Source organism: Saccostrea cucullata, unplaced genomic scaffold (assembly GCF_032062105.1).
Source record: "Saccostrea cucullata isolate Sc308-1 unplaced genomic scaffold, CSIRO_AGI_Scuc_v1 ctg746, whole genome shotgun sequence".
Lineage (NCBI taxonomy): Eukaryota > Metazoa > Mollusca > Bivalvia > Ostreida > Ostreidae > Saccostrea > Saccostrea cuccullata.
The window spans coordinates 450,736-471,932 of NW_026938715.1; the positions used below are offsets into that span (position 1 = coordinate 450,736).

Here is a 21,197-nt window from a genome sequence, read left to right on the forward strand (position 1 = left end):
GTTCCCAAATGTATATATCTATCTTAAGATACAATGGATATACCGGGGTAATATACAGGGATATTTTGGCAGTTTGTACTTCTTAGAACATTCAAAGAACTAACATTTACAACATATCAAGCATAAAGATACCGTATAAGCAGAATGTTTAGCGAGGATTCAATTTGAATCTGGCTTACAATTCATTGCCTACTATTAGTAATACCTTTTACAATGAGCATTTTATTAGCGCTAAAATTATTTCTCGCTAAAAACATATACATATTTTTAAGGATAAATCGCTTAATTTGCGTCTCGCTAAAATTTTCACTTGTACGGTAATATAAAAAACAGGATAGGCACGAAAAAAGATATTTCGATTTTCATGTGTTTGTCAATAATGCACTAAGTTACACAAGTGTAATCAAATCATAACATGCTCCTATCTTTTAGATTAAGAAAACACTGACAAAGCAAGGGGTTCTTTCCTGAATAAACAACATCTTTGACATTTGACCTTGGAACAAAAGAAATAAATAAATGGATTAGCGGTAACTTTGATGGAACTGAAGAAAAATGTCACATTAAAAAGCAATGGCCCATCTACCTTAAGCGAAAATGTGCAGAAAAGTTCCAGAAACTTCAAAATATCGATCACTAAAGATGGTCCATTTGCAATAAAATAATTTATCAAAATGACGTAAATTGATTTCGTCATTCTGGACGTCACGCGATCGGTTCTGACATTGACACGGAGACTTGTAGCACGCAATCGCTTTATTTTACTGCGATGAATAACGACCAACAAAATTAATGTTACCACCCAGAACGGAATACCCAAAGCACCAAAGAATGGCAGAATACAATTTGCATTCCTCTCTTTACATATTAGTTGAATTAATATGATTAGAGCACAAATATTAAATACTCCGGTTATGAATAAGCAAAGAAACGATTTTACAAATATTCTTTTTGGTGTTTGAAATCTAGCATACTTAACTGGATTCTTCATTAGAGAATATCTCTCCATAGCAAACAGCACCATATTCTCATTGGACCATATTACAGTTGTCGCCATGGCAAGTAGGATATTTCGATCCACTATTTCAAATATTTCTGAGAACTTGGCACTGTCTATTGCTTTTGTATTAAGATCCACCGAAGCGGCCATCATAGAAATTGATGCACTGATATCGCTAAGAGCCAAGACAAAAATGCAAGCAAAAGTGGTAGTATGGTAGGATCTCTTCCAGATGATCTGAAAACAAAGAAAGCAATTGGCCGCTGTTCCAAGGGTCAAGTTGACCATAGTAAGAACGAAGATTCCACATAAGTACCATGGTTTGTTCCGACATACAGAGAACCTACATTGCAACGAAGGTGAAAGATCTCCACTATTTTCAATTGTTGTTAGATGGAAATCTGATGAGTTTGTTGTGTTCATTGGTCTGAAAAAATACACGATTTTCAATATACAGATATGTACTAAAACGTGAACATGATAAAGCAAGCGCACGTAAAAGAAGCTATACAGCTCCCAATAGACACAGGTTTTTTTTTTCAAAATATTGCAACACTTTCATTTTGTCAGTTTATTAAGAAAAATTCTACAGGAGAAGAGGAAAACACATGCTGTCGTTTTTAGATATATCGACTAAGTAATATTAATTAATACATTTGCTTCCATTCATATACCGACTTGAAATATCTCAGTGAGCTTTAATTAAATATACAACAGAGTCACTACACTTAAATGTATTTGGATATTTTACTAAAGAAAATGTTAATAGTAACGTAGCAAACAAGCTGTTTTGAACGTGATGATTTCAACTCTTAAATTGCCAACTTACTTGTATACATACATGTATAACTACATGTATATAACTTTATCACCTGCATATAGGGTATCAGTTGTTTCGACACGCAAGAGCGTGCTCTATGTATGAACGTTTTCTCCAACGAGGCAAGATTATGACAAACAACTTATTAAAAAATATATCAACACTCGTGTTTGCAAATCATAATTTCTCAAGTTTTGTCGTTACCATTCTTTGTCGACATTGTCAGCAAAAACAATCTAACATTGAATCAAGTGCTGACTGATGTTTTCGATGCTAATTGTTAGGCTATTGTATACACAATGAATTGTAGACAGAATTATCCATCGCCCCTTAATCATGAAAAGGAGCACACGGGTGTGACGGTCAGCAGTGAATGCTCACTCCTCCGCGGCACCTGATCCCACCTCTGATGTTTGGGAAGTCCGTGTCTGCTCTGCTCCTGATTTGTAATGTTTGAAGGGACTATTGAGTTTGACTACTGCATGTTTACTCTTGAACGAAGGAACGGAAGGAACTGAGCCAATATTCCCTGAGTGAGCGTTCAAACCCGGGTTTGACTGAAATCATCCTATTACTAGTAATTAGGATTTCTTCTTGAAAAGTTATGTTCTTTTTAAAAGGAAAGAACACAAAATCATTTTTATTAAAATTACTTCAAAATTAATCATTTGGATAAAACAATCATCCTACTCACGCACATGTAGTTAAAAAAAATATAAACATGCTCGTCATTACCTCGTTTTGGAAATTGCACATGCGTACAGTCTGATTTAAACTAGCCCCCTTCTCCTTTCACTCAGTGAAAGTGAAAGTAGAAGGAGCTGGTTTTAATCAGACTGACATGCGTAAACTTTGTCTTTTTCTTCTTTTGCAAAGCTTAGAAAATGCTTTGCAGAAAATACACATTTTGGGATATTTGAAAATAATAAACTGTGAAACCTGTCTAATCCGACATGCACTGGGACATAAATTTTATGTCGGAATAGACAGGGTGTCGGATTGCACAGTGTTAAAAACATGGAAAATATTAAAATGGGAGAGAAATCTCAAGTCGGAATTCTCAATGTGTCGGATTATTCAGGTGTCGGATTAGACAGTTTTCACTGTATATGTATAACAAAGTAAGATTGTTTCATTTCGAAAAAAATGTATAATTATATCAATTAAATGCATAGCCAATCAAAATGTATATATGTATTGTTTGAACTCTTAAATGAAAAAGCTGAAGAAAACGAGGAACCTTTCATTTACAATGGATGTGTGTTCTTTTTTCAGGAAAGAAATAGTTTCAAACATGTTCAGTACAAACGACCTCCCCGATTGGTAAAAAATAAAAAGAATTATATTTTAAAAGATTTCAAATTTACCATACAAATAATATTTATTTGGACAGAGGTATCTTACACTAATACATTGTTTTAACTCTAGATCTGTTTTCACAATTTTTAAAGTAAATAGATGAATCCCAGAATTTGAAAAATCCTACCTTGTAATGCTGTCAACATCAGGATCTAAAATGTCTGTATGGCTTTACGCGCTCCTTGAGTTATCTTATTTAAGAACAAAAATCGATAGCTATTCATCAATGTTAAATCGGTCTCTAAACGAATGCCGTGTCTCAAGACTGGAAAACAATAATTGTATTGACCAATTTTAGCATAAATATCATTATTCCATCAATTTAATAACTTTAATCATTATTCCATCAATTTTATAACTTTTAAATGTTATTCAGTATTCAAACTTTGTAAAGAACACCGATCCCGCTTTTGATGTTCTTTGTGATGAAGAAAATAGAACCGTACAATCCAACTTCTTTTTATTTTATAACGAGAACATGACTAAAAGAGATTGTGTATGAAAAACAGCAAAAATCATAAGAAATTAAAACAATCTTCATTAAATTTTTCGTCCAAGCTTTTTTCCCCAAATTAAAAAAGAATAAATTGCCATAAGTGAGATTTTAGAAAACCTAGAAAAACGTTTTATTCTAAAGATATAACAGTATTCTTTAACAACTTTCTGTCAGAAAATAACTATTTACTTTATGGTTGTGCTAAAATATTGATATAGCAATTTTTTGTTTAAGAAGTTACGAAAATTTTTTAAGTAAAAAATTAAGCAAACCGAACCATTGGAATCAGGTATTTCTCATATTAAAAATAAACAGTGTTTAATTCATTGTGTATGTGACCAAAATATAGAGTCGTGATCGGATTTAAATATCTCATTAATTCTGCTTCATTTTAATCTCAGGAAATGGTCTGAGGGCTGTAAAGCGATATTAATGTAATTGAAATTGTGCTCACTTTGGGAGTTGTAGCAGGGACAAAAGGAGATATTGTATGCTTATGATTTTGAAGAGTTATTTTGTTACAATAAATGAGAAACAAGAAAGACCCAGTCTCACATATTTAGAGGTCCAGTGGGAATTGTAATTTCAAATGTCTAAGTAAACGTACTTCTTCATTAATATTTATTTCATTTTTGCTACGTCCTTTATTGATATTCGTTTGGGTCAATTTACGATTTATATACTCTCTGACATTGGACAGAAGGACCCAAGGACATTATTTCAGTAAAAAAAACATTTTTGACCCAGAAAGAAAAAAAAAATTAAAAATAAGAAAGATTAAAACGGTGAAATATGTAACAAAAAAAGCTTCAGTAGTTTATGATTTTCTTTAAATACCTATTATACAACCATGATAATCTGAGAATTTTTCTTTTCTGTATAAATTTGTCAATACCTCCAATATCCATAAAGTAATTACATATACGAGCCAAAACAAGACCGTCAATGAATTAACGTGTAAATAATGTCCAATTAGTTCTAGCGATGGACATTTGCATTCCCATCTCTATATTTTATTGACTATAATAATATTACTTGAAAGATGTATGGCGTCTTTGCACGTTGATAATTATTAAATTCTAAGCATATCCATATAAAGGCTTCTGATGCCAGGAGAAAGAGTGCACTTACAATAGCCCAATCACATTTTGCAAATGTTGTTTCCATTTGCATGGTCGACCCAAATGACAATAGGGAAAAAACAATGTTTCACTTTTTGACAATTGCGAACAATTTGGTATGCTGCAATAAAATTGAATTTTTGTCATTGTATGAGAAGTCCGACGCATCCTTAGAAAAAATCAAAATGAACTCTCTAACATTTTCAAGTCAAAAGACAAAATTTTTACTATAGTGATTCTTAAAGTTTGAAAGGTCATAGGGAGATTCTATGTTTTTTTCCATAGAGAGAGAATTCTTGAAAAGCTAGTGCGACTGCTTTTAAAATTATTTTGAAAATCCCTATTTATTGCTTGTTTGGTGCCTTCCAGATTTAAGCGTTTCGACTCCAATACAAAAAATATGTAAAACAACTACTATATTTTAATTGGTTTTCCCCCAATGCACTACATCAGAAAGAGAGAGAGAGAGAGAGAGAGAGAGAGAGAGAGAATTTAAGTCTGAATGCTGAAAATTCATGACAAATCTTATTTTTCTTTATTCTCACTTTTAATTCATTTGCTGCCCTTTAGCATACACAGACATTCAAAATTGTTCAGTAATTGTTCTTTGAAGACGAGTAACTATAATTCTGGATTCATACTTTCATTTGAATTTTAATAAATAATACCGGTAATTCTTTCTGATATTAAATTTAATTCTTACTTCTTCAGCATCAGCAAGAAGATATAATTATAAAACTATTAAATGTCGAAATATAAAGTCAGTCAGCTAGATTCTCGAAGGGGAATTATAAGGACACGAATTTTAGAATATTCAATATTCCAGAAATTAGTGACACCTTGGTACATTGTTGGCTTTATCACTCGAACACATTCATCCAACTATTCAGCCATTTAGCTACTGTTTCAAATTGATTTTATAACAATGATTGACATTTCACGTGTAGGGAATGGACAGAACTATATGTGCAATTATACTTTTAAACTAGGGCATTGTAATTATGGCAACAAAGTCGAACTTTAACGCAAAACAGCCACCCACAAACTTTATCTTCACCATAAAATGAATCAAAATTAATCTATTATCTATTTTATCTATTTTACAAAAGACAAGCAGTTAGGGTAAAAACGTAAATAAACTACTAGTAATTGTACAGGAGGAATATTTCTGGTAAGGTTATTTTTCTTCAAATTTTTTCGCCATGTACGAATGTACAATCTTTTCTTTTTTGAGCTAAAAAGATTAAAAATTATAAATCAAATATCCTGCTGAACAAATGTTATCTCGGTTCGATATATCCCAAATTAACTTGAAATGACATAGTCTGCCACATTTGCAAGTGTCATATTTAGGGTAAGTGTTGAATGAATATAGATGAGTAAATTTATAACAACTAAATAGATCATAAACAGATCTTTCGTCCTTGACTTTCCTGCTTTGTATTGGAGCATTTCATCTGTTAGACCTGAACACAAATATCTGTAAATGACAACTAACTATATTAGAACTGCCTCCACAGAAAGCTTGGTTTCACTTGCAAGTGAAATACGAGACCTCTCTAAAAGTACATCATGCTCTGAGTCATATACTGTAGATCACTACATTTTCGCGACACCTTATTTTCGCGAGATAGTCATTGACTCTTGATTAGCGAGACAAAATTTTCACGAATTCTGGTTATTGTTCTATATAATCTTAAGGAATACTATTATGCGCGAGAATTTAATTTTCACGAGCATACTGTCTCGCATAATTACGCGAAAATAAAGTTCTCGCGAATAAAAAGTGATTTACAGTAACATTAAGATCATGTCTGTATCCGCAAACCCTACATCTGGAAGGAAAAAACTATAAAACTCAGGGTATTTCCTCTTTTGAAGAAGAGAAAACACAATTGTTTCTGCAATCAGCTTTGGACTTCTCGCCAAAACATAACCCTTCACTATATCATCTGTGAGAATTTCCCATTAGGATTAACTGTTTTTCCCTCCAAATTCTCAGCAATAAGGTCTTCCTTGATAAGGATGTCTACAGAACCATGCCATACTTAAGAATTACCTGCAGAAAAAAAGCAGCAGAGTAAATGACCTTCATAGTTTTCATGAATATTTCGTAGCCCGTGTGACGCAGTGGTAAGAATGTTTGCTCTAGAGTCACGGAGTAATGAGTAGATCCTTAAGTTGCGGGTTTGAATCCCACTTTTGAACTTGGGACCAGATGAAACCGTATACATCAAGGTCCTGTGTCACAGTAGGCGCTGGCACCAAAGAGATCCTTCCCTGCTCAATGGCCATAAGTGCCATGTATAGGTCAAAATTTGTAGCCCTCCATCTGCAAGTGGTGGCATCTCAATATGAGTGAAAAATTCTTGAGGGACATTAAATAAAAAAATAATAAATCAATTCTGAATATTCTGTAAATGAGCTGATTTCAAACTCATGAATTATGAACTGGAGTTCTAAAGGGAGGCTTAAGTCAGTTTATACAAAAGTTTGGTATGCTCGAAATGCTTTGGCAAAAAAAGAACCTTGCTAAAACACAAGATACTGGAACAAAGTAACTGGAAAAAACAAGGTTATACCATTTTGTTATCAATTATCCCCCTTCTGTCTCTTAAAAAAGAGGCCAATGGACCACATCGCTCAACTAAGCACTTTGGCTAGTAAACCAAGAATAAGATCAGTATTGAAAGGATAAAATATACACTGTAAAAAAAGTGGCATGAATTAAATTTACACTACCTGAGGGTGCTTCCACATTAAAAAAAAAACATATTAAGCAATTGTGCACGTATAATTATAAATAAGAGTTATCTCGCTTAAACTACTGTAATTTCATTCAAAGGGCGGCAACACACTTGTAACCCAGCATGCCCGCTATCTCTATTGTCATCTCAAGGGTGACAACACTTGTCACCCTGCGCGTGAGGGAGTCATCACGAATTATCACATTTCACGTGACATGCTCTAAACCATTCAAATAGACTGTGTAATTCTGTAGAATAATAAAACAAGATATATATATATATATATTTGGACCTGTGGTTTTTGGAAAAATATTATTAAAGAAGCCATTATTCTTTCACTGATTTCTAATTATCTTTTCTGGAATAAGGTATGACCATTCATTTGAACTTAAATCCCCTTCACCCAAGAATACTTTGCACCAAGATAAATTGAAATTGGCCAAACGGCTCTGGAGAGGAAGATGAAATTGTGAAAAGTTTAATAAAGGAAGATGACAACAACCACAGTTAATGACAACAGACAATAACGACAGACAAAACACAATTTTTAGCAGATGAGCTCGCTTGACTCTCAGGCTCAGGTGAGCTAAAACAAATACACCTGTGCATCAAACTAAAACCTTTGTAAATGAAGTGAAGCAAACCAAAATCTTTCGTTAAACAGACTGTATACCTGTATGTGGAATCTGTACCTTCACTCGTGTCTCCATAGTTGCCAGTCAGGAGACAACTTCCATCACTGCAGCTGCAATTGATGTCTTTTCTTTTTCTGTGGCTGTTTTTGTCAATGAGGAAGTCGCTGATATTGACAGCTTTCTAAACAGATGATTGTCAAGGAAAGCTGTCTTGTCAGTTTTGTCATCAAATCAATCATTTGACCTGAAGAAAAGTAAATGTTAGATATATCTTTTTCAAATCTTTCATGTTTTAGTATGTATATTACTTTATGAGTATGCTATAAGAAAAAGTGTTCAAATCTTCACATTTCATTGGGACAAAAGATAAATCCATAATATCAAATGTAACTCCATTTCGGATAGGTCCCTGTTCTTAAGTAGCATAGTAATAAAATATGAAGGAAAATCAAAAAGTAATAAAACTTACCCAATGTCAAAAACCCTACAAGTTTCACAAGTAGAACATTTTCATGCTTTGACTTTTGTCTCTGGATTTTTTCCATCGAAAGAAATCTACCAGCAGTGATTCCATCTCCTAAACACATTTCCCAAAACGAAACAGTTCTCAAAACCATCTAATTCACAGAATGCTTTGGAAAACTTCACTCCTCTAAACTTTGTCGCTGGATTACAAGTGCTCAGACTGTAAGGTAATAATTTCACATTAGCTGTGCAATTCTTCAACAAAGCTGTCGACAAATCATTTCGAAGACAGGGGAGGAAAATTGGCACCTGCGTTTGTTTGCTGATGGTTCTTCGTCTGTAGAAAGAGATAATAAAGGCGTTTGCTACTACAGGAGCCTTTGTCCCCTGCAATTTAAACCGACATTAATTTTTTTCATGCTTTTTGTATTTGCCTGCCAACCTGGCCTATCAGTCTGACTAAAGCCAGCCCCTACTATTTCACTTCGTTCGTAGGAAGGATCAACTACAATAAATAGTAGGTGATGGCGTTAGTCAGACTGCCTGGCCTATTGTAAAATATGTAAAAATTTCTTGTTTTCGATCCTGATGCTGTCAACAGATCATACAAAGAAAAGAATATTCGGTTTATAAGTATTTTGGAGATCTCTGTGCACAATAGGAAATTTTTATCACATTTGTGTGTATAGCCAATAAATAGTCTATTACTAAAAGATAATATTTAAAGCCTGGAAAATTTTGACTTCATTCTATCAGAGACCTATTCTATTGGCGGTTTTTAACATGTTTGAACAGTGGTAATGCAGAAATTGCAAATACATAAAATGTAGAAATACATTTTTCCGCTTGGTATTAATTAACGCTATGTACGCGGTCACAAATTTTCAGCGTACTTTATTGCCTGACGTCACGGCGTCAGGCAGTATAAGGATTGATATTTCCAAGATCCGAAAATATGCGACCATATCTAAAGAGCTAGATTTTGTGCAAGCTGATTTACATTGGAATTATTTACCTGCATTTTAAAAGAAACAGTTTTCAGAAAAAAGAAAGATATTACTGATGCGAAATACTGCAGTGTTTACTTCCTTTAATCTTTTTGCATGGAACAGATTATTCCATATGATTTGCCGTTTCAACATGTCCGTATATCCTTTTTTTCTGCATTTCTATACTACTGGATCAGTCCATTTATATTCTACGAAAGGGGTGAATCGCTCTTTTCGCGCCAAATGTCACTAGTAAGCTATCTTCGCGCCTTTTCCTTGGATTGTTCTATTGTATGAATGGGTGTGCTAACTTCCGTGGTTTACCCTTTTAACTTCCTTCTAATGCTTCAGAAATTCTATCTACAACTTTTAAACCATTCTTTAAAACAACACATCGTATACATCAGTATACATGGTATATGGACATGTAACACTAAAGAAATAATGTTTCTAATTTGTTTACCGATCCCGCGGTTGGTTTATTCCATAAATGGACGAGTCCAATAATAATAAACAACGCAGTTCAAGCCATCGTCTCCAGATGCATGATCTATTATATGTCTTTGTTCAGATGCACACGATAAATAAAACATAGGTAATCAGAGATTACAGCGCTCACCTCAACGAATGTTGTCTTTAAGTAAGGCAAAGTCACACAATAACCCAACAAAAAGTGCAGAATTTATGCAATTTTGATCTGATACTTTGGAATAGACCTATATAAAAACTTCAAACTAGTTCTTTGTCACAAAAATGTGATTAAAATCCAGCATCTGTAGCAAGTTTGAGAGTTTTCATCCCTTGATGCATCATTTGGGCAAGTTTGGTTTTTATAAGCCATATAGTTTCTTGGTAATAGAACTGCACCCATAACTTTTACCTGGTACATTATCTGAAAGATGTATGTTGAATTCAGCATCTAGAGCAAATCCATTAGTGTGCATCCTAAGATGTATCATCCATGCAAGTTTGAACAACATAGGGCTAATAGTTACTTAGAAATGAAACTTGCATGAAAATTTAACCTCTTCACTCATCCAAAAAAATGTAGGTCAGATTCAGCATCCGAAGCAAGCCTGGCAGAATGCAACCTTAGATGTATCGTCCATACAAGTTTGGTCATTATAGGGCTCATAGTATCTTGGAAATGAAACCTGTACCAAAAACTTTAACCTAATCACTCAACTGGAAAATGTAGGTCACATTCAGCATCTGAGGCAGGCCTGGTAATACGCATCCTTAGATGTATCATCCATGCAAGTTTGGTCAACATAGGGCTTATAGTTACTTGGAGATGAAACCTGCACCAAAAACATTGACTTGTTCACTCAACCGGAAAATGTAGCTCAGATTCAGCATCCGAAGCAAGTCTTGTAGTGTACATCTTTAGATGTATCATCCATGCAAGTTTGGTCAACATAGGGCTTATAGTTACTTGGAGATGAAACCTGCACCAAAAACATTAACCTGTTCACTCAACCTGAAAATATAGGTCAGATTCAGCATCCGAAGCAAGCCTGGTAATGTGCATTCTTAGATGTATCATACATGCAAGTTTGGTCAACATAGGGCTTATGGTTACTTGGAGATAAGACCTGCACCAAAAAACATTAACCTGTTCACTCAACTAGAAAATGTAGGTCAGAGTCAGCATCCGAAGCAAGTCTGGTAGTGTACATCTTTAGATGTATCATCCATGCAAGTTTGGTCCAAGCAGGGCTTATAGTTACTTGGAGATAAGACCTGCACCAAAAACATTTACCTGTTCACTCAACCGGAAAATGTAGCTTAGATTCAGCATCCGAAGCAAGTCTTGTAGTGTACATCTTTAGATGTATCATCCATGCAAGTTTGGTCAACATAGGGCTTATAGTTACTTGGAGATGAAACCTGCACCAAAAACATTAACCTGTTCACTCAACCGGAAAATGTAGCTCAGATTCAGCATCCGAAGCAAGTCTGGTAGTGTACATCCTTAGATGTATCATCCATGCAAGTTTGGTCAACATAGGGCTTATATAGTTACTCGAAAATGAGACCTACACCAAAAACTGCACCAAAAATGTTAACCTGCTCCAAAAACATTAACCTGGTCATTCCTTTGCTGAAATTGCAGCGTCTGAAACTTTGACTGGTACAATGAAACACATTAGAAACATCTTCCATGCATGTCTAATCAATATAGGACATAGAAGTACTTAAAAAGAAAACTGCTCCAAAAAACTTAACCTTAACCCGGGACGCCGACGCCGAGGGTATTACATAAGCTCCCCCAACTTCGTTGAGGTGAGCTAAAAAGTAGTGAATAATCTTGGATATTTCTTTCTACAAAGCCTAACTATTGATTTTACTTATTTCACTCTCAATATATCATGTATTATATGATAGTGTCATCACCCTCCCCTTTTAAGAAAAAAAATAATGAACACACATTACTACTGTTTACTTCAGAGGAGAAAATACACTCCAACAAAATGTGTTTTTAATTATATCCATCTTTTACAATGTTCACAATGCGTGATTTGATAACAGATTTTATAATAGGTGTTACAATGTAGCTTGAAATCAATTCATTTCCAAGGGCAGATCACTCCACTTGCAGACCCCCCCCCCCCCCTTTCAACTACAAAGTTCTTTAGTATGCAGTGTAGAGATGATTCTTCTACAATTTCAGTAAAATCAAGATTTCATTACATAAGGTTCTCAAAATATAAAGTTAGGATATTTTTTTAAACCCACAAAGTATTGCTCAAAAGGGTTATCACTCTTCATGCAGATAAATTGATGGATTTAGTCAGGCAAGCTTTTTAAAAAGCTGTTACTTGTGTAAATGTAATGCATATAGTGACAATCTAAGAAATCCGCGTAATTTTCTGCTCGCGGATTAAACAAAAATTGAGATTCCGCGGAATTATGACCCATTGGAAAAAAGTACGTCTACAATACATGAATTACACTATTTTAATATTATGAGTAATGTCAAAAAACAATCCAAATGCGGACGTTCAATATCTCACCTACACGACAGTCAGTTTCTTCAAGAGCTTCAGCATATGTGCAGAAATGATAGTGATTTAGACACGAATGCATGAGCCGATGGTAGAGAGTGTCTAAAATATTGAAGAAAGACATGTCTAGTTAGTTTTTTTTTTATCATTTGAAAATACATCTGATATGAAGTTTCATAATTTGATGACTAAGCTATTAAATAAACAAAGAGTAACAGTAACTAGCTCGATAGGGTCTAAAAAAACCAAGACTGTTGCTTCTAAAAGTGTAATGAAAACTTATTTTTTTAATCTACCTTCATGGATCATTCCGACAAGCCCAGAAAACTGCGGCAACCTCGGATATGTTTTCCGAGCTTGCCAAAATGGTGAATTGCAAATAAAAAACAGTACTAATTGTAATATTTTAAATAAAATGCTCATTAGTTTCTACTGACCTTTTATTTTTCATCTCGAAATTGAAATTATAGTAAAAGACTAAATGCTTAAGGCACAGTTACGTAGGACTGAGTTATACTTGAAGCCTACTTTTAGATTCGCCATCCTGAATTGTGACACACGCCCATTCCTCAGAGCACGAATGTGCCTTAAATCTTCCTATTTATGATTAATCGATAATAATCAGTAAATTCAAAAAAAAAATATGTACAGATATCTTCTGTGTTTTATTATGCTACAGGGCTACAATGTAGCTCACAAATCTTTGCTTGTATGAAAACTACAACACCTTTTATTTCTAAGAATTAAGAAATTAAACGAATCCCGTAGTAATACGCTTTGAGAAAAAAAAGAAAGAAAGTTTTACAAACTCCCGTATATAGTTCACTGAAATAGATATCATAATTATGCACATCGTACTATGCAAGTTTTGTCCGGTTTCGTCGATTTTTTAAAAAAAAAAGAGAAATGTTAAATTTAGTATCATACATCTAGTTGGCTGATGAATATACATTTAATTGTGTATCTAGTTCTTCTAGCACGTACATTATAATGTCTCTTAACCAATTACATAATGATTATAAACTAAAGGTACTGTGAGCAATGAGCTCACTTAATGATACCCCCCTCCTCTCATGTGAATATACTGGCGGTGTCCATGTTTTGCTATGGGAAACCCAAAATATGTTTCGAGTCAAATAGTATGATAGGAGGTGCACAATGGCATTATGTAATAAAGTTTCATCACATTTCATTCAGTGGTATAAGAGGAGCTGCGGATACGAGATGGGTACCCCAAGCATAAGAGGACGGACGGACAGACGGACGGACAGCTAGACAGACAGACGGACAGACGGACATTCCGATTACTATACACCCTCCCGATTTCAAGCAGGGGATATAAAAAAACTATATCCAATCATAAGTTACGCAAATATAATTTTGAAAAGTTTATTGAACATCTGATTTCAATAAATTGGATGATAACACTGAAAGGATTTTCAACTCTATTTCTAGAACATATTAAAGTAAGAAAACAATCAAGTATACAATCAAGTAATTTTTTATCGCAATTTGCTTCGCAAATATATAATTTTTCCTAAGAATTTATTATTGAAGCAAAGGTACTTAAACAAGTTTCCTAAAAAAAAAAAAAATTAGGGTACCTTTCCAGGCATTTGGAGAAGAAACCACTGGGTCATATTTCTTATATAACCCTTATGGGTAATCTTCTGAATGGCCTGTATAACAATTTTTGGTGTATTTATATTTAAAACAATATAGAAATCAAAAGAGAATGACAATCATTCACATTTTTTGATATAATACATGTACCAGAGATACAAAACATATATTTGAGAAACGTGTCGTCTGACCTTAAATTCATTTGTTTGAATCTTATCATATTTACAATGGTATATATATATCGAGAGATTTAAAGAATATAGTTACAAATGAATGAGGCATAATAGTACATGATTAAAACATACGTAAAAAAACCTCTTATTTACATATCTCTTCTGTGTTTTTATTAGTTCATATGCATAAAAAAAAACGCCCCTAGCTAGCTCCTTTCAATATTTTGCCAGAGAATCAATACACTTTTAATGCGATTTAACCACTCAAGGTTAAATCCGTTTATCAAAGTGCCATCGAGCTTTTTATTACTTCGGTATTAGGAGGTATCCTTCCGGTCCTGGCCTTGTATTAGCGCCATCCTGTTCTCAGGGTTTTCGGGGTATTAGCCAAACCCATGCACTTAAACCTGTGACGTCGAGCGCAAAAAATCAAGTTTCTTCAAAATTTCAACGAGGTAAGACGTGTTTTCAGCACTCGGGTTCTTTTTCCCACGTGCTCAGCTGCCTTTGGCGAAATTTCTTTATTGTCTTGCTAAGCATTGTAGATTGTGTTCGCTCTCTGTTAAATATTTGAACACGGTCATTGGTAGAATTTTTTTTCGTATATTTTTCAATTTATTTTGGCATCCGTTCGCATAGCTACACGTGGCCTTAGATACATTGGCACAATTTCCTCTAATTGTTACCATAATTCGACTGTTTTTGTTTTTGTTCATTTTTTTTAGTCAGAGTTTAATATTAATTTTTATTTGTGTGTGTGTATTTCATAACGAGCACACCAAGTCAACGACAATGCCAAAAAAAAGCGGGATTCGACGCCATTACCAAGAAGGCGCGCCAAGCGCAACGATGGCGCCCAGACCAGTCAAGGAGATGGTCAAACTGAAACCAGTGGAAGCATGGGACAGCCGTCCTTTAGCTTATCTAATGAGCAGTTGCAGCAGGTGTCAGAAGCTGTAGCAAACATCCTAAGCAAGCAGAGCGAGACAACCCCCCCAATGCCCATAGAGCCACTGGAAACCCCCATGGCCACACGGGAACAGAGTCAAGGTACAGAACCCGTTTTGATAAATGACAATTATCTTGCATTAACGACAAGCTACGACAATGATTTAGGCCATAAAGTATCAAATAAATTAAAACTTAAAATTGTTAATGGCGAGTACATCAATTTGGGCTTGTTGGTTGAAAATTCATATGGGGCCGATCCAAACGATGAGACCAGATATTTTTCTATGAAAGAGGGAAGCCTCACCCTGGTCCCCAAATCTAAAGCAAAGGTAGTCAATGACATACAAGTATGGACAGATGCCTTTCTCATTTACGCATCGATATATACCTCAGCCCATCCCGAGAGCAGAGCTCAGTTATTCAAATATATTCATACTATTAGGTTAGGGGCAAATAGAGTTAAGACTCTCGGGTGGCGTGATTACGACATCCAGTTCAGACTGAAGAAGGAGGCTAACCCATCCCTCTCATTTGCTGTTGTCGATCAGGAGCTATGGCTCTTGCATATGTACAGTCCCCCAAGCACCCAGACTTCCTCACATCAGGCCCCCCTTCTAAAGTGTTATGAATTCAATTACAAGGGCATATGTAATAAACTTGTATGTCAATACAAGCACGAATGTATGATATGTTCACAAAACCATCCCTACATTAAACATAAGACATCCTCAGGCTCTAGTATGAATTTTAGGTCAACTGGTCTGCAAGCAACATGGCGGCCTCAGCTACCCAGGAGACCCGCGGCACCAAGTTCAGCTATTAGAGCACCTTATACCCAATCAGCTAGACCTCAGTAATATTGCAGCAAGCCCGATTAACGTACCGAGATTAGGCGATTTATTAGCAAATTACCCACTTGGCTTGGTAGCCTTAGAACTTTTGCAGGGTTTTACAATTGGTTTTAGGTTGTGTTACGAAGGGCCTCGAGTGGCCACTGACTGTAATAATCTTAAATCCATGTCTGGGTTACAGTATGAAGCTATTCAGTTGGTCATTAATGAAATCATGTTAGGCAGAGTTGCAGGTCCATTCGATCAGCCCCCTCTACCGAACCTTAGGCTGTCTCCAGTGGGCATGGTAAAAAAAAGGGGGGTTCTTACAGATTGATTCATCACTTGTCTTACCCTACAGGGTCTAGCGTCAATGATTTTATTAGTAAGGAACATTGCTCAGTTAAATACTCGTCATTTGACAATGCATTAGACATGCTTGCAAAATTAGGTCCAGGAGCACAAATTGCTAAATTAGACATAAAAAACGCATTTAGGTTATTGCCAATTCACAGAGCAGATTATGAATTATTAGGCTTTAAAATTCAGGGTATGATATTTGTAGATAAGTGCTTGCCATTTGGATGTTCTGTAAGCTGTTCCAAGTTTGAGAAGTTTTCTACCTTTTTAGAATGGGTACTTAAAAAGCAGGCCAAAAGCAACAATGTGGTTCATTATTTAGATGATTTCTTGGTAGCAGGTAGGGATGGTAGTGAAGATTGTGCTAGGCTTATGTCGGTTTTTAGTTCCATTTGTCACGAGCTGGGCATCCCCTTAGCGCACGAAAAAACTGTGGGGCCTACAAATATTTTGATTTTTTGGGGGGCTAGAAATTAACACTCAAGAAATGACAATTCGCATACCATCAGACAAATTGGGGCAGCTTAAGGACCAGTTAACGTATATATTATCCAAAAAGAAGGTTACATTGAAAGAGCTTCAGGCTCTTCCAGGGCTACTGAATTTTTGTATAAGGGCTATCCCAGCTGGTAGGGCTTTTGTTAGAAGGCTTTATGATGCTACTTGTGGGCTGTCAGAGCCACATCACAAACGCAGGGTCAATTTAGAAATGAGGGCAGATATTAAAACTTGGCTACTGTTCTTGGAATGTTTCAATGGAGTCACTTCTTACAGAACTGTAGATTGGTCAAATGATTTTGACATGGAGTTGTTTACTGATAGTGCAGGGAACATTGAGTTAGGTTGTGGTGCTATTTTAGGTAAGCAATGGGCATTCATGCAATGGCCATCACAGTGGAAAGGGCTAGAGATCATTAAAGACATTACATTTTTAGAATTAGTACCAATAGCAATGGCTTTCGAAATCTGGGGGGAAAAAATTGACTGGCAAAAAAGTTATTCTTCACACTGACAACCAGGCTCTGGTATCAATTCTTAATTCTAAGACATCAAAATCAAAAAGGGTCATGCGTTTGCTCAGAAAGTTAGTTCTTCAGGGGTTAGTGCATAACATCCAGTTTAAGGCAACTCATATCATAGGCCTGCATAATATCAAAGCAGATTCTATCTCTCGACAGCAATGGTCACGTTTCCGAGCCAGCTTCCCAGAGGCAGAGGATCACCCAACATTAATACCCTGGTCATTTCGGCAGGTGATCTGCGACATAGAGCTCATGAGCTCTTAAGCTATTCCATCTCTGACAGTACAAAGAAGTTGTATAACACTGCATTAAATGTATTCAATGATTTTCGCAAGCATTATTTTGACACAGAAGAGTGGCCTCCCCATTACAATCAATTAGTCGATTTTGTCTCCTACCTATCGTATAAGCAGTATTCCCCAAACACGGTTAAGTCGTACATTTCTGGGATATCTTATTTTTGTAAACTTCACAACCTTTCTGATCCAACACAATCATTCTTACTCAGAAAAACCCTGGTAGGGCTGGGCAGAAAAAATGTCCAGGTCGATGAACGTATACCGGTCACTTTAACAATTTTGTCCAGCATCCTTAAGCTGCTGCCCACAATATGCAAATCTCATTATGAAACGATGCTGTTCTCAACCATATTCTCAACAGCCTTTTTTGGTTATTTCAGAATGAAGGAGCTGGTTCAAAATTCAATGCATGACCCTGGTCATGCTATTCAAGCCGGGGATGTAACTTATCACAAACAGACCAATAAAGTCCTCATTGTCCTTAAACACTCCAAAACTGATCAAGAGGGGCAACAAGGTCTTTACCACAAAATGAAATTATTTGCTATTTCAAACAGCTGTATACTACATCCCACTTACTGTTACATGCAGTATTGTCGTTTGTTAAATCCCACACAACAGTTAAGGCAATGCACTTGTTCGCAACAGGGGGGCAACAATTTCACTAACAGCCACTTTGCAGGCAGTATGCCCAGTGCGCCTAGTTTTATCATTTATGCAACTAAGACCTAGCATCCCTTCAGCATTTTTTTGCCACATCTCAGGTAGTCCAGTGACAAGGTATCAGGTGTCAGCTGTTTTCAATATGGCCTGCCTTAGACAAATTGGGGTTAAGCAAGCAAACTTATAAAACTCACTCCTTCCGCATAGGCGCAGCCTCAACTGCCTGGGCCAATGGGGCCAGTGAAAAAGACATTGCTAGTAAGGGCAGATGGAAATCTCAGTGTCTGTACAAGAACATTAGGAATTAACATGTTCATAACTCGCTAACTTTTCTGTTGTCAAATCTTTGTAGGTGTAAAGAGAATATGGATCATTGGGTCCTCCATTGTTAAACATGCATTTTATTATGCCAGAAAATCAGTATTTGGCACCAACTTAGAATTAGACCGGCATAATGCTACCATATTCTGGCAAGGCAAAGGGGGTATGAAGGTGGAGGACATCTTACCCAAAATTAGAACTTTACTCAAGACAGAAAATGCTCCTCACATGTTAGTTATTCATTGCGGGGGAAATAACATTCCATGGTATAGTGGGGGTAAGTCAGCTGATTTACGTTTCAGATTAAAAGAAATATTACAAAAATTAGAAAAATTGCTACCATCAACTTTACTTATATGGTCACAAATACTGCCACGTCTTCATTGGAGGGGGGGTATCAACCAGTCTGCTATGGAGAAAATAAGAGTCAGAGTAAATAGCTATGTGGCTACTCACTTGTTAAGGTCCGGGGGGAAGTACATCAGGTTTCCAGAGTTTATACATAGGATCAACACAGGCATGTTTTCTAAAGATAGGGTTCACCTTTCTGAGATGGGTAATAACTTGTTTTTGTATAGGTTGCAACAGGCTTTGCAAGTGTTTTTGATTAATAACTCAGTTCACGTGTCCCCAAGAGATGGGGAAATTGGGCCATGGCTGCGCCATGACTAAGATTTTAGTCATGGTAACTATTTTATTTACTGTCCATAGACTATTGAGGGTCTATTTATTTGTACTGTCATGCACCAAGTCAATTTTTGCTCTTGCTCATAGACTGTTGAATGTCTATGTATTTGTATTGACATAGTTTCTTATTTTATGGTCATTTTATTTTACCAAATATTGATTATTGTCATAAATTACAATATTTGAGGACATAAACATGAGTTATGCAATTATCAATTTTAAAAAAATTTCAATCTCCCCTTTTTCCCCCCTACCGTCTGACCTACTGGTGGCGCAGCCAATGCTCAAAGCATAGGCTCGTGGCGGATATTTGGCTCACCAGTAGTGCCTAACCTTGATTCTTAATATATGACTTGGTGCACAATTGATTGAATTTTGCAATTATTGTCCAAGCAGGCGAGCATCTGTTCCCAGGGCTCTCCATTATGCTTGTTTATTTGTGGGGACGCCACCAAGGCAAGAATTGATGCTGGGCTCCCTTATTTGTTTTAATGCAGCCATGGCCTATATCGCCAAATAAATATAAATAATTAAATAGAAGTTTTTTATTATCTTTGGTATAAAGGCCCAAGGTAAGGGCATCTTTTGATAATGCGATTTAACCACTCAAGGTTAAATCCGTTTATCAAAGTGCCATCGAGCTTTTTATTATTTCGGTATTAGGAGGTATCCTTCCGGTCCTGGCCTTGTATTAGCGCCATCCTGTTCTCAGGGTTTTCGGGGTATTAGCCAAACCCATGCACTTAAACCTGTGACGTCGAGCGCAAAAAATCAAGTTTCTTCAAAATTTCAACCCCTCCCAACCACGCCCTTTAATAAAGTAATATGTTAATGGAAACCATTTGCTGCTTTCTCGTGTTTTGTTCTGTTTTCTTTTTCAGACATATAAAGCATTAATCCATATCCACAACAAGGTCCCCTCCTAACCGTCACGGCTGGAATCACATTCTTCCTGGAGGAACACATTGCCCAAGCGGATATTTGGCTCACCAGTAGTGCCTAACCTTGATTCTTAATATATGACTTGGTGCACAATTGATTGAATTTTGCAATTATTGTCCAAGCAGGCGAGCATCTGTTCCCAGGGCTCTCCATTATGCTTGTTTATTTGTGGGGACGCCACCAAGGCAAGAATTGATGCTGGGCTCCCTTATTTGTTTTAATGCAGCCGTGGCCTATATCGCCAAATAAATATAAATAATTAAATAGAAGTTTTTTGTTATCTTTGGTATAAAGGCCCAAGGTAAGGGAATCTTTTGATAATAAGCAGGGGAATCTATTGAAAATTGATTAAAAATACATCAGAAAGACAATAAACATTTGTTATAAAGAGGGAAATTATCAACCTTTGGATGCATGTTATATGTCAAGTGACGTACAACATTAAGAATATTATTTGGTAGCTTGGATTTTAAACAAGACATATACTTCTTTCCGCAAATGAAAAGAATTCACAGACATGTCCAAACTAACATTTCTGCAGACCATATCTTTTACTGGTGTTGTACTATTTCTTTCGGCTTTAGGAGTGGAATTCACTCCAAAATTTGAGCACTTTATTACTTTCGTTGGCACTATTTCACAAGAAATTTTTGAATTGAATGGAGTTAGTCTTGTTGTGTGTTCAA

At 35.8% G+C, this 21,197-nt stretch overlaps 2 protein-coding genes across 2 annotated transcripts; one reads left to right on the forward strand and one right to left on the reverse strand.

The window, feature by feature from the left end:
- Positions 1–433: 433 nt before the first annotated feature.
- LOC134251044 (uncharacterized) lies at positions 434–1,423 on the reverse strand. The gene has a single exon (XM_062733410.1). It carries the CDS (start codon positions 1,421–1,423, stop codon positions 434–436), a length of 990 nt encoding a protein of 329 aa, XP_062589394.1.
- A 13,509-nt stretch (positions 1,424–14,932) lies between these two features.
- LOC134251037 (uncharacterized) lies at positions 14,933–16,276 on the forward strand. The gene has a single exon (XM_062733401.1). The coding sequence runs from the start codon at positions 15,336–15,338 to the stop codon at positions 16,242–16,244; it is 909 nt and encodes a 302-aa protein (XP_062589385.1). The 5' UTR covers positions 14,933–15,335; the 3' UTR covers positions 16,245–16,276.
- The last annotated feature ends 4,921 nt before the right edge of the window (positions 16,277–21,197 follow it).